This window comes from Chrysemys picta, chromosome 12 (genome assembly GCF_011386835.1).
Source record: "Chrysemys picta bellii isolate R12L10 chromosome 12, ASM1138683v2, whole genome shotgun sequence".
In the NCBI taxonomy this organism is placed as follows: domain Eukaryota; kingdom Metazoa; phylum Chordata; order Testudines; family Emydidae; genus Chrysemys; species Chrysemys picta.
The window spans coordinates 13,488,187-13,502,769 of record NC_088802.1 but is presented as its reverse complement, the minus strand read 5'-3'; the positions used below and the strand labels follow the sequence as shown (position 1 = coordinate 13,502,769).

General features: G+C 51.2%; 1 protein-coding gene across 3 annotated transcripts in view; it reads left to right on the top strand.

The window, feature by feature from the left end:
* Positions 1–14,583, top strand: part of LOC101950089 (zinc finger protein 420-like) — a 124,606-nt gene extending 110,023 nt beyond the window's left edge. The window contains exons 1-4 of one of the 3 annotated variants that reach the window (XM_065564870.1): positions 1,105–2,017; positions 10,718–10,844; positions 11,341–11,555; positions 11,883–14,583. In XM_065564870.1, the coding sequence (XP_065420942.1) occupies positions 1,627–2,017; positions 10,718–10,844; positions 11,341–11,555; positions 11,883–13,495 (2,346 nt within the window). In that variant the 5' untranslated portion in view covers positions 1,105–1,626 and the 3' untranslated portion in view covers positions 13,496–14,583. Of the gene's footprint in view, positions 1–1,104; positions 2,018–10,717; positions 10,845–11,340; positions 11,556–11,879 lie in introns of those variants that run through there. The other 2 variants (XM_065564869.1, XM_065564875.1) reach the window with 2 other exon arrangements.

The following is a 14,583-nucleotide window of genomic DNA, read 5'->3' as shown; positions in this document are numbered from 1 at the left end:
AGTGGGGACACTCTCACCCCTGTCCTGAGTGATCACAACAAGATTGGGAGTCGAGCCCCTCAGGAATCCTTGGCCCAGCCTGCTCCGCTTCCCTTGTCTGGCCCCAGCCATGTCGCTCGGGGGGAGGGGGGGGTAGGGAAAGTCGTCCCCCCCCCCACTCACCGGCAGTGAGAAGCGGAGTGCCGCGGTTGGGAGCTGGCTGGGGCCGGGCTGCTCAGCTTCCCGCCACTGCCGGTGAGTGCAGGGGGGTGAGGGGGGATACATTCCCCCAAGCTCCCTCCCCCGAGCGACACAGCTGGGGCCGGGGCAAGGGAAGTGGAGCGGGCTGCTCCCGTCCCCCCACTAATCCTCTGGGCCTGTGGGGCCCCAATAGTGCCCCCCACAGCTCCTGCCTCCCAGATCCTTGGGGGGGAGGCCTGGGCTGCATAGGGCACCCAAATGGCTAGGGACGGCCCTGGGAGCAAGGACTCAGATTCTTCTGCTATTCGATTCCACCGGGGTGGGGTGTAAAAGGAGAGTTCCCCCAAATAGCAGGACCCTTCCCCCGCTTACCTCTGTGCAGGGATCAGCACCACCATGGTGCACAACAGACACTTGACAACATTACCTGACTTAGTGACGGGCATTGGCGGTGGGCAGGAGGGGGCTCCGGGCTGAGGCAGGGAGTCGGGGTGTGGGAGGGTGTACAGGCTCTGGGCTGGAGTTGTGGGTTCTGGGGTGGGGCCAGAAATGAGGGGTTTGGGGTGTGGAATGGGGTAGGGGGGTTGGATGTGGGAGGGGGTGAGGGCTCTGCCTGGGGGTGCAGGCTGTTGTGTGGGGCTGGGGATGAGGGATTTGGGGTGGAGGAGGGAGCTTCGGGCTGGGGCTGAAGGGTTCAGAGTGCGGGGAGGAGCTTAGGGCTGGGGCAGGAGATTGGGGGGTGTAAGGGCTCCAGCTGGGGGTTCAGGCTCTGGGCTGGGGGTACAGGTGAGAGGTTTGGGCTGTAGGAGGGTGCTCCTGGCTGGGACTGAGGGTTTCGGAGGGTCATGGGGGATCAGGGCTGGGGCAGGAGGGTCAGGCATGGGGGGGTGAGGGCTCTGGGGTGGGGTTGGGGATGATGGGTTTGGGGTGCAGGAGGGTGCACCAGGCTGGGACCAAGAGGTTTGGAGGGCGGGAGGGGGATGAGGGCTGGGGCAGGGGAGGCATGTTCAGTCTCCATGCAGTGCTTACCTCAAGCAGCTCCTGGAAGCAGCGCCATGTCCCCCCTCTGGCTCCTACTGCCCCGTCCTCAGATGCTGCCCCCACAGATCCCATTTGCCACGGTTCCCAGCCAATGGGCTCAGAGCTACAGAGTCAGCGCTTGGGGAGTGGGGAGCGGAGGCGGCGTGCAGAGCTACCTGGCTGCACCTCCGCCAGCAACAGCAGGGCCGGGGAGCTGCTTGTGCGGAGCGACCCCCAGGGACCTCAACATTTTTACTGTGGACACTTGTGTCTGTGTACAGACACGTTACCAATCACTGCCTATGTGCACTTCTTGATAAAGTTAATTAACTATTTTAGGGGAAAGTGTCAGAGCGGCCACCAGCAAGAGTTGCTGGCTGCACTCTGAGGCCACCAAAAATGTGTTCGTGAGAACCCCTGGACTAGATGCTCACGATGGGCCCTTCTGACCTTAAAGTCTGTGAGTCTAGCAGAAGCTGGACACAGAGAGGAGAAGCCCAAGGAGGTCAGTTGATCGCTAGGACCCAGGAGCAGCTGGGAGGCGGCTCTGGGGGGAGCGATCGCTGGGCTCAGGCCCGGCAGCAGGAAGTGACTCGCAGCCGCTGCGGTGACTCTGGCTCCAGGCTCCTGGCGAGATCCCCGAGCCCCGGCGGCTGGTGCTGGGAGCCCGGAGCCCGGGCTGCAGCCGGGAGAGGGGAATCTCCAGCAGGGCCCTTCCCGCTGCTCCCCAGGAGCCTCTCCCAGGGCAGAGCCCCCAGCCCGGCCAGGCCCCTTCCCGGCCCGGCCCCTGCCCCAGGGGGCCCCGCTCGGAGGGAAGGTAAGAGAGACCCGTCACCCGTCCTGCCCTGGGCCCAGGAAAGCTGCCACCAGCTCCCGGTGTGTGCGGGGTGGGGGGAGCCAGTTCGGGCCGTGCTGGGGCTGGGACAGACACACGTGGCGGGGGAGGCAGTTCAGAGTGAGAGCCGGGGCAGAGGAAGTAACCAAGGAATGGGTGGGGAAGTGGAGTAAAAGCTCCCCCCCCCCCCCCGGGTGAGCTAGCTGTAGTCGTTGCAAAAATAGGGTGGGGGAGGGCAGAAGGGCTTTACCTCCCCCCCTTTGGCAGGATCTCAGCTCCCATTTCCCTTGGCCATATCCTTAAAGGCCCAGTGCATCGCAGTGCCTGGACAGGGTCCCTCTTCCCCCCCCCCCCCCCAAGATGTTACTGAACTGCTAAAGGAGACTTGATCCAGTGAACTATTTACAGACACCCCCCCCCCCATTTTTCTTTGTCACACCCGTTTTTAGTGTTTAAAAGAATCTGGGTCTCAGTTTATATGTTTGCTTAAAGCCACCCAGCACTTCAACAATGAATCTTAGCCACTGTTCCTATTTCCTGAATATGACTCCTCTTGTAATCCAGTCTGTGGCGTTTCACTCCTTTAAATTATTTACCTTATTTAAAATTATTTAAATTATTTTAAAATATTATGTTTATTACTCCAAGCTCTTCATCTTAAACTTTATTAGCCTTGTGCGGAGGGACGTCATTGTGCCATGGAATTCATATTTTTAATAGCAAATAATAATCATGGAAAATGTTAATAGTTGCTAGTAGCTACAGCAATCACATCTCTCAGTGTGTCTAGTGTAACATTTCCTGCTTCTATTGCAATATTGTAATTAGGGTTGTCAATTCATCGCAATTAACTCACACTATTAACTCAAAAAATCACACTGTTAAACAATAGAATACCAATTGAAATTTATTACATAATTTGGGTGTTTTTCTACATTTTCAAATATATTGATTTCTATTACAACACAGGATACAAAAGTGTACAGTACTCACTTTATATTATTATTTACAGATATTTGCACCGGTAAATATGATAAACAAAAGAAATAGTATTTTTCAGTGCACCTGATACAAGTACTGTAGTGCAGTCTCTTTATCGTGAAAGTGTAACTTACAAATGTATATATTTTTTGTTACATAACTCCACTCAAAATCAAAACAATGTAAAAACTTTAGAGCCTACGAATCCACCGAGTCCTACTTCTTGTTCAGCCAGTCACTAAGACAAACAAGTTTGTTTACATTTATGAGAGGCAATGCTGCCATCTTCTTATTTACAATGTCACCAGAAAGTGAGAACAGGTGTTCTCATGGCACTGTTGTAGTAGCAGTCAGGGCAACCACAGACAAGTGCAGGACACCTTCCCCCAAAATTCTAATAATTATCAGACCTTTGATCTGTCTTGAAGATTTTGAAAGTTTTGTATCATCCAGGTGTAACCCACATTAGATTTCTCAAGTCCAAAGAGGAGGAGTGAAGCAGTGAGACACTCATCTCACCTCTCCTGAGCGTTGCCCGGGTAGAAACACCATTACGATATTTCACAGTTTTGTCCTTACAACATTTCAATAAATGGGTTAAGGTTGAAATTTAAAGTTCTCTGGCTCCTTCTCCCTGCCCTGCGCAGGTTAGGACATCTGTCCTGAGCAGGAGAATAAAGGCCAGATAGTGATGGTAGATCCTGCTATGCAGGGATCCCCTTTATAAGCAAATTAGACAAAGTGGGGGCACTCTTGTCCCATGAGAATGAACCAATTGATTCACAGTTTTGGTGCCTTAAAATGTAAAGATTCCTCTTTGATCTCAGCCTTTAGATGCTTGCTCACCACATGCTATACATTGCCAGGAAAATGTAACTTAGCATTGTCTGTTACCCGTCTTACATGAGGATGGTTATATCGATGATGTGTTGTGAGCAAGACACGAGAAGTCATTCTTCTGCTCTACTCTGCACTGGTTAGGCCTCAACTGGTGTATTGTGTCCAGTTCTGGGCACCGCATTTCAAGAAAGATGTGGAGAAATTGGAGAGGGTCCAGAGAAGAGCAACAAGAATGATTAAAGGTCTTGAGAACATGACCTATGAAGGAAGGCTGAAAGAATTGGGTTTGTTTAGTTTGGAAAAGAGAAGACTGAGTGGGGACATGATAGCAGTTTTCAGGTATCTAAAAGGGTGTCATAAGGAGGTGGGAGAAAACTTGTTCATCTTAGCCTCTAAGGATAGAACCAGAAGCAATGGGCTTAAACTGCAGCAAGGGAGGTCTAGGTTGGACATTAGGAAAAAGTTCCTAACTGTCAGGGTGGTTAAACACTGGAATAAACTCCTAGAGAGGTTGTGGAATCTCCATCTCTGGAGATATTTAAGAGTAGGTTAGATAAATGTCTATCAGGGATGGTCTAGACAGTATTTGGTCCTGCCATGAGGGCAGGGGACTGGACCCGATGACCTCTCCAGGTCCCTTCCAGCCCTAGAATCTATGAATCTATGAGTCTGTGGCTGCGATAGCTGTGAGGACGCACCCTGACAGGCGTAGCAAAAGTATTTTCAGCTCACATAAAACATGATGATGTGTCTGAGCACAGGTGCAGAGTGCGGGGCTGATCTTCTGGTTCAAAAGCATCCAGAAATAGGCTGTGGCTGTAGTTACTAGACATGCTCTGTATTTGTTTCCAAAGCTGTATAGGAAGTTTTGGAGACAAACCGCCTGGCAGGCTGCTCTCTCTTTATTCACCTGATAGCTGAGGCAGTCAGAGCTTGGACGGGAGATCTGTGTTTGTCAGCCCTGTGTCACGGAGTCCCAGTCTCGGTGCTCTGGGACTGCTCTGAATGAAGCCAGGCCGGACTCTAGCGCAGTGCATCTCCCCTCAGGGCACACTGGCACCAGGGCAAGAAGCCTTCTTGGCTTCAGCGCCTGGGTCTGACATTGGAGCGTGCAGCACCCCTGTTCACACTGTGAGCTCCCCGCAGGGAGTCCATCTGGATGAGACACTTGGGGAAGCCTGACACCGTGCCCCTTAAAGGGCCATAAACCCCAGCTCCGCAGTCAGCAGTGACTCCCAGCCAGCTTGGAAAACAGAAGGGTTTGGTAATCGTTGGGAACCCAGCGTAGAACAGAGCGTGTAGCACAGAAATCAGGAGCATTCAGCAAAATCCATCTGGGGGGAGAATGGGGGAGGAGGGGGATTCAGAGCCCTGGGCTTTCCTCGTTGAGTCCCAAACCAGGAGACTGACCCGCTTCCAGCCCCCCATCCTTAGTCACTCCCAGCTGCCCTTCTCCGTGCTTTGTCTCTTTCCTGGGCAAACAGGTCACCTGGCCTCCCACTCTCTCTTTGTTCTCCAACATCTTTCCCACTTTGTCCCACTCTGGGATATCAGTGGGCTGCTTGGTGCAAAAGCATGCTTGTAGATGCTGTGTGGGAAGGGTTTGCAGACAACACTGACTGTAGTGTTGTGAAAGGAAGGAGACCCTGATGTTCTTCACATCCGATGAACCCAGGTGCTTCTGCTACATACGACCACATTACAGAGACTGAGGGCTGGATTCACAATGGCTCACAGGCACCCAAAGTCCAGGCTAGGCACATAAATCTGGGATTAGGTGCCTACATCCCAGTTTAGGCTCCACAGAGCCATACAAAACTCTTGACGAACCCCGTAGGTGCCAAGGCTCACTCAGCAGTAGCTATATTTTCAGGGTAAAAGTTACCTGGGGAACCTTAGTTTCTGCCTCCGAGCATGCACCCTGCTAACTTCTCTGGAACATCTGGACCTAGATATCAGTAACGGCTACCACTAGAAAATTGTGCTGGCTGCCGTTTGCTGTAACGCCAGCGGGGAGTCCCGGAGGTGGGGTGGATGTGAGAGGTTTTGCCTACAGCCCAGTGATGGGTTATGCAGCCCTACAAATACCCACAGTGGCCTAGAAGGGGCAGTTCCATGAGTGGCACCCTGGCTGGGGCAGACATAAGTGGGTTTTGTCTAGACCCCGGTGACAGGTTAATCTGGCCCTGCAAATCGCCAGAGGGAACTTGGCTGCAGAGCACTGACAAGTGACAACTTTGTTGCCTGAGTTAGGGGAGCAGGCCTTGTAGATTAGGCCCAGGGCTAGTTACTCCTGGGGGAATTCTGCTCCAAAAAAAATTAAAAATTCTGCAACAAAAAATTAAAAATTCTGTGCACAATATTTTAAAATTCTGCATATTTTATTCATCACAATAACATAATAATCCTGCCAGTTTCAATTATTTTGGGAATTTATTTCAAAATACCAGTCTGCAAGTATGTCTGTAACAATACAGAGAACAAAAAGATTCAGGAAATGTTTTTTGACAAATGGATTCCTTACTAGGCGTATTAATACAGAACTCTTGAGTAATAATTCATTTAAACTACAATACAGAACCGTATTTCCCGCACCCCTCAGAAGCAATGCAAAGGCTTGGGGGAGTCAGGGGTAACGGAGGAGCTGAAGGAGAGGGAAGTATATTGCTGGGAAGGAGCTTTGGAGAATTTGGGGGTATGGGTGGGTAAAGCATGGAACAGATTTTTTTGGGAGGCGGGGAGGGATTGTCAGAGAGCTTCCCCCATGCAGACCCTGGCTGACCCCTAGCCTCTCCCATTCAGTCACACATCTGCCCCGTCCCCATGTTTTCCTGCACCCCCATGTGTCCTTGCACCCCCTGTCCACATGTGTCCCTCCACCTCCTCAGACACCCACTCCTCCCATCCCCATGTGCCCCTACACCACCTCCCCCATCCCCATATGGCTCTGTGCCCCCACTCAGCCACCCCCTGTCCCTATGTGTCTCTGTGCCCACACTCAGCCACCCTCTGTCCCTGTGTAGCACTGCACCCCCTCCCCCATCACCATGTGGCCCTGCACCTTCCTCCCCTCTGAGGCCCTGTGCCTCCAATCCCATTCAGCCCCTGCCACAGTCTGTCCTCTCCCACTAGCCCTTATGAGCCCCTGTCTGACACCACCACCACCCCCAGCACTCCATGCTGTCTGTTTCCCCATAACCCCTGTCTCCTGACCTGGCCTGACAGGCGCTGTGAAGAAGACATGCTCTTTCTCTTCCATAGCTGGCTGGGAGCTGCTGCTGTGTTCTATTGCCACAGCACCCTCTGGTGGAAAAAGGTGGAACTGCAAATAAGATATTTTCTGCTGGAAACTCCTGCTGTTCTTGTGTCACAGCGCCCTCTGATGGGCAAAAATGTGGAACTGCAGCAACATTTTGGCAGAAGCTTTTTCTTCGCAAAAAAAATAAAAATATGCATGACTCCTTAATTATGCACGCATGCAATAGTGCAGAACTCCCCCAGGAGTAGCTAGTAGCCAGCGAGCCTCGTGTGGAGACCAGAGACCATCTCTGACAAACTGCTGCCTGATCTAATCTCTTAACAAAGCGAATCACACACATAGTCAGTGGCACTGTGAAATGAGTCCCCTGATGTTCTGGGCAGCCTCTTTAGGACCAGAACCCCTTCACCCTGAATCCCGGATGATAATGGGGACTCTCTGGAACAATTGTGGGTCTCCATAGACATGCCCCTTCTCCCCCCTCCCTGCGATCAGAAAGTCTCCTTTCTGTTGTCCCATTGACTTGGTGGTTTTTATGGATGATGCCCCCATAGTGCTGTGGTCAGGGCATGTGGAGGCTCTGAGGGGCAGGGAGGTTTCAGTTGAATGGGTTTATGACTAGAGCCCTAAAGGAGCTGGAGTGATGTGGGAGTAATCAGTGGAGTCCCTCATTCCCAGGAGCAGGAAGTGAATCACCGTTACTGCAGTAACTGGTCACTGCTGTGTGGAATCCCCATTCCTGGCAAAATCCCTGGCTGCTGACAGGAGAGGTTTATATTGTAAGGCAGGAACTTTCCCCGTCCCCATGTTTTCCTGCACACCCATGTGTCCTTGCACCCCCTGTCCACATGTGTCCCTCCACCTCCTCAGACACCCACTCCTCCCATCCCCATGTGCCCCTACACCACCTCCCCCATCCCCATATGGCTCTGTGCCCCCACTCAGCCACCCCCTGTCCCTATGTGTCTCTGTGCCCACACTCAGCCACCCTCTGTCCCTGTGTAGCACTGCACCCCCTCCCCCATCACCATGTGGCCCTGCCCCTTCCTCCCCTCTGAGGCCCTGTGCCTACTCAGGAGCCTCTCCCAGTGCAGTGACCCCAGTCTGGCTAAGACCCCCTTCCCAGGCCTCAGCACCTGCTCCCAGGGAGGGCACTGCTTGGAGGGAAGGTAAGAGAGACATTCACCCTCACCCCCCGGGAGCCGTGCCTCCTGGGTTGCAGGAGGGGGGAACAGGGATACGTTAGGTGACAGGAGAGGGATGATAGGAATGCAGGGGGCAGGATGGGGGACAGGGAGGATGGGGCGATGCAGGAGAGTCAAGGTGGAGGAGGAGAATTATGGGGCTGAGGGGTACGAGGCTGGAATAAAGGGAAGAGTTGGGGGGGATCACTGCGAGGGAAAGGGGATGTGGGGAGGGGAGGCTGGAGGGAGACTGTGAGAGCAAGAGCAGATAAAGAAGGGAGAGACACAAGGCAGCTGCCCCACCCCATGGGGTAGGAGAGAGTGAGGGGCTTCCCCACCCAGCAGCCAGTGGGGAATTTTTTCCCTGGAACTGGTCAAACAAGCTTGTGAGGTGAGGAGACTATCCCCTCAGAGCTCAGATGCTACAAGGCAAATATCCACAGGCAGCCTCCTACCCTCCCCACACATCCTGCTTCCAATTTATTGTTTTATTTAAAAATAAAAAAGAGACACTCCTGATTTTGGGTCTATCTCCTGAGTGTTTGGGGCTGCTTGAGGCCCTGGTTTGATTTGCGGGCAGGATTCAGATCTCAGCCAGACCCCTTGTCAGACCAGAGTAACTGCTGGTTGTGGCAGGGGTTGAGTGCAGATGGGCCAATGAGATCAGCCTCTGGCTCCTTGTCCCTGGTGGCTGCAGAGGCAGGACAGAGAGACTCATCCTTATCTGCTACCACCAATGGGCTCTGGTTATTGCTAAGGGAGAGGAGGAGGTTGGCGTGTGTCTCTCTCCCTGCTCATGTTATTAGTGCTCTGGAGTTGAGCTCCCTGCGTCAGAAGCTGCCTCCTCCATTTTGACTGGGGACTCCAGATTGAGATGCTGCTTCTTACCCAGCAGAGGAGAGACCTCTGTTAAACCCCTCTGTGCCCAGCCTAGGTGGGGACTTTCTCCGGTGGCTGGGACCAGTCCCTGGGGCAGCCCCTGGCTCTTCCGACACCACCTCCTCAGCTGGAGCCTGCAGGTGATGGAGAGACCTGGGGGGGAAGGGCTGGGGCCGGGCAGGAAAGTGACTCTGCACAAAGGGCCCCTTTCAGGGACTTGCTGGTGAGTTTGGCCTACATGGGGAGGGGGCTCCCTGTGTGTCTGCGAGTCCCAGAGCTGCTGCCCTCACGGACACAGCCAGGTTCAAACCTCTGTTAGCAGTGGTAGTGACTGATCTGCCTAATGAGAGCAAAGGCTCAAGACAATGGGGCAGTCACCAATACTCTCAGGGCGAGGGAAGAAGATAAAAAGGGAGAGCGGAGAGACTGGAAGGGCAGCAGGAGCAAGAAATGGAGAGGGAGGTTCCCAGCTCCCAGCCATGCCCAGATCCATTCCCTGCACCCCCTGGGCACACTGACTCTCCTGGGAACAAGGGAAGGAGCTAAGAGAAGAAAAGCCAGTTGCTGACTCTGCTGAACCCCGCACTACCTGGGGAGAAGTGGGGTAGCTAGAGGGGGTTACACGATAATATCATGGGGAGCCCCTAAAGTGCCTCTTTTGATTCTGCTCTTTTTCTAGCATTTGGCGCAGAGATGCTGTTACTAGGAGGGTTTAAATATGTCCCCGGTGGGTTTAGTTCTGCTGGGAGGGGCCTGACCTGGCAGCATGGCAGAGTCCAGAGCGTCTGTCTGCAGGGAGAGAGCCAAGGGGGAATCGGGGTGTGAAATGGACTCAAGCCACCGCTGTAACCTCCCCAATTGCCCCTCTCACCCTGACAGGCTCAGGAATCACATCCAGATTTCGTTCCAGCTTGTCCCATCTTCCAGAGGACAGGGAAGGGAAATGTCTGTGATGGAGCCAGCTAGGAAGGGGATTTGCAGGGAGCTGTAGGGGGGGTGTTGTAGAGCGGTAGGGGCAGGAAAGACACAGGATGAAGCAGGGAGGAGACAAGGTGTGATAAACCTGCTGATTTTCTGAGCAGGTCCATTGACAGTGTGGGGGGAGACTCCCCCATTTCTCAAATAGGACACAACTCCCTTGGACAGGCTTGGGAACATTTTACAGACTCCCAGTGCTGGAGCCTGAACCCACTAGCCAGAGGCTGCTGGGAAAAGGTGAAAAATGAAGGGAAGCTGTTGGGATTCATGTCCCTGTTCCCGGCTTAGGGCTCTGCTTCCCATATCAGCCTGTGGCTGGCAGGCATGTGGGAAATGAGAAGACCCTGCCCTGCTCCGTCTGCTGGGGTGCCAAGGAGCTCTCACCTTCTCCCCACCCCATGAAGATTCCTGGTGCTCTGAGCAGGGTGGGAGAGGAATTCTGCTACTCTGGTCCTCCCAGAACTTCCGAGATGATTTTATTTTTTCTTTCTTCCTTTCCCGTGACTAGTGCAATTGTGGCTGGAGCAGCACGTGCTGAGTGGGGGACTCTTGTTGTTTCAGATGCCAGTGACCTTCGAGGAGGTGGCTGTGTATTTCACCCAGGGGCAGGGGGCTCTGCTGGACCCCGCTCAGAGAGCCCTCTACAGGGATGTCATGCAGGAGAACTACGAGACGGTGACCTCACTGGGTAAGGGATTCCCATCTCCTCAGTTATTAGAAAGTGTAGGGCCTGCATTTCTGACTCTGGTCAGGTTCTTCCCTGGTCAGTTACATTGAAGGGGAATGGGTTCTATAATCCACAGCTGCCATGTGAGAGAGACGTGCATCTCCATACCCTCACCAATGGGATACGGGTGTCAAACCTAATGGACGTGCTAAACCATCCCCATCCCTCCAGCTTTCAAGGGGGAGAAGCCGTGTATTGTCTATATTGTTTCTCATTCACACAGAGAATCCCTTTTCACCTGCCTCCTTGGGAATTACTCCAGCCATAGGAAGGGTTCTGCAGGTTTAGAAATAGGCAAGGGTTTAACTCTAGAGCTGTGTGTGTATCAGCAAAGCCCACCAAAGTGCACAGATCCTGGGAACTGCTAGTGAGGGCATCACAATTCTCCCCACCTCCCCAGACGTCTCCCTCCCCCAAGGGGGCTCAGTGACCATGTTCCCATTCCCTTGGATTCCAGATTCTCCCAGCACAGCACCAGGACATGGAATGTCCTTTATGACAGACACTCTCTCAATACTCTGTGCACCCTGATCTGGTCTGATTTCACCCCCTGCGCAGGATTTCCCATTCCCAAACCTGAGCTCATCGCCCGGCTGGAACGAGGGGAAGAGCCGTGGGTGCCAGATCTCCAGGCCTCGGAGGAAAGGGAGATCTCAAGAGGCACTCGCACAGGTGAGGACTGACATAGAAACCATCTGGTTAATGAAGGAAAAAGTTGATAATCCCAAAAATGTGGTATGAGTAAAAGCCCTCAGTTCGTCCTCATCTCAGCCAGAGCAGGGCTGGAGTCAGCAGATATCACTCACGGCTTTCCACCCGTCCTGTTAGCTGCAAGAGTTTCCTTCCCATCTTTCCATCCCTCAGAGTGTTTGGGTGGGAAGTGGAGACAGAATCCAATTGCTCATCTTCACAGCATTAGCGTGTTGGGTTTTCCCTCTGTGCTATTCCTCTTTCTCCCCAGCACAATGACTCCTGTCTGGATTGTGTCTCTCCCAGCAGGTGCTGACAGAGAGAGTGAGAAGGAGGAGGAGAGTCATCATGAGCATGTTCCTGGGGAAGTGGAACCACAGGGGAACTTTGTAGGAAGAGCTAAAGGGAATTTTTGCAAGTGCTTGGAAGAGGGAGAAGCCTGGGGAAATTGGCACAGGTCAGAGAAGCTGCTGGGAAACCACCCAAGGAAGAAAGTGGATGAATCTATTAAATGTGGGGGAGGAGACAAGGATCACATAGCCCAGCAGATAAATCCCAAAGAAGAGAAACCCTACTACTGCCTCCAGTGTGGGAAAGGATTCATTCTGAGATCACACCTTGTGATACATCAGATAATCCATACTGGACAGAAACCCCTTCGATGCTTGGACCGTGGAGAAAGCATCAGTAACCGCTCAGACCTGAATAACTATGGGAGAAACCACATGAGAGAGAAACCTTATCAAGCTCTTGAGTGTGGGAAATGTCTGAGTTGCAAGTCAGCACTAATTACACACCAAATAAGCCAAACACGAGAGAGACCCTATAAGTGCTTAAACTGTGGCAAAAGTTTCATGTGGAGATCATCCCTTGTTAAGCATCAGGCATTCCACACTGGAGAGAGACCCCATAAGTGCTTGGACTGTGAGAAAAGTTTCATACAGAGGTCAGACCTTGTTAAACATCAGGCATTCCACACAGGAGAGAGACCCCATAAGTGCTTGGACTGTGAGAAAAGTTTCATACAGAGGTCAGACCTTGTTAAACATCTGGCAATCCACACAGGACAGAGACCCCATAAGTGCATGGACTGTGGGAAAAGTTTCACACAGAGATCATATCTTCTAACACATCAGATGATCCACACAGGAGAGAGACCCCTTAAGTGCTTAGACTGTGGAAAAAGTTTCAGAGACAGATCAGCCCTTGTTAAACATGAGGCAATCCACACAGGAGAGAGACCCCATAAGTGCTTAGACTGCGGGAAAAGTTTCATTCAGAGGTCAGACCTTGTTAGACATCAGGCATTCCACACAGGAGAGAGACTCTATAAGTGCTTGGATTGTGAGAAAAGTTTCATATGGAGGTCAGACCTTGTTAAACATCAGGCAATCCATAAGGGAGAGAGACCCCATAAGTGCTTGGACTGTGAGAAAAGTTTCATACATAGGTCAGACCTTGTTAAACATCAGACAGTCCACACAGGAGAGAGACCCCTTAAGTGCTTAGACTGTGGAAAAAGTTTCAGAGACAGATCAGCCCTTGTTAAACATCAGGCAATACACACAGGAGAGAGACCCCATAAGTGCTTGGACTGCGGGAAAAGTTTCATTCGGAGGTCAGATCTTGTTAGACATCAGGCATTCCACACGGGTGAGAGACGCCATAAGTGCGTGGACTGTGGGAAAAGTTTCACACAGAGATCATATCTTACAATACATCAGAGGATCCACACAGGAGAGAGACCCCATAATTGCTTGGATTGTGGGAAAAGTTTCACAAACAGGTCAGCCCTTGTTAGACATCAGGCAATCCACACAGGAGAGAGACCCCATAAGTGCTTGGACTGTGGGAAAAGTTTTATACAGAGATCACACCTCATTAAACATGGGAGAATCCACACAGGATCTAAACTTCTGTGACACACGGCCAGAAAGGGTTAAGAAACTTGTAGGCTAATTGACGCGGATCCAACTTTTAGAGACATGTTTGAAAACTGTGTAAGTGGTCATTAGGGCTATTCCACCTTAGATAGACTTGAAATGTAAACTTATTGTTGTGGAAGAAACAAACTCCACTCTCAGGTTGGAAGCAACAAAACCAGAGACAGCTTTATTCAGGACATGCAATTGCAAGGGAAGAAGATAGCTGACAGAGAGCATCTCTGCCTTAGTTTCTTCAAAGTACAAGCAATATCACACAAGCATTTATACATGGCATGCATTAATTAAAAACATCTGCAATTTGTTTATGTTATGTTCTGTCCATTCCTGTATTTTCACACTTGTGTTCTCAAAACATCGCTATCTCAAGGCTGGGTCACGCTGACTCTACTGTTTCTTACTCGCTTCTGACATGAGCCCTGCTGCTACAGGTCTCGCTATATTAGGCTAAGACTTAGCATGACAGTTGCTCTATTTCTTACAACTGAGAGGCCTATATTTAAATCCTTTAACCCTGTTTCCACATTGTTAAAGACCTGGAGGAAGATGGTAACTGTAGTAGTCTATGTTTACCTTTATCTTGTTAGAGGTAAATAATGTCATTGTCTGTATGTCTCTTTAAAATTTGTGGTTAACAGTCTATGAACTGCTTTATGGATAATTACCTCATGTTAATCCTTGTAATTAATTACCTGTGACGTTTAGGAAATAGAAGCTTACTTCAAAAGCCTATTGTTCACCCAAGGACTGCCTGATTTATGCAGAAATCTGTATAAAAACTTTTGGGGCCTGATCCTTTTATCTCAGATCTTCTAAAACTTTATTCGGGGGGGAGTTTTAGTCATAAGACAGATCTCCAGTCCAGCTGGACTGCCCTGATATCGAACATTTGGACACTGGACTATAACCTGATAAAATGATTCTGAAAAGGACTCTTTGCAATTCTGAAGCACCATCTCTACAGTGAAACTGCCCTAAGGACTCTATTCATGTCTGTATGTATAATGATCTTTTAACCAATACTCTCTCTTTTCTTCTTTTAATAAATCTTAGTTAGTTAATAAGAA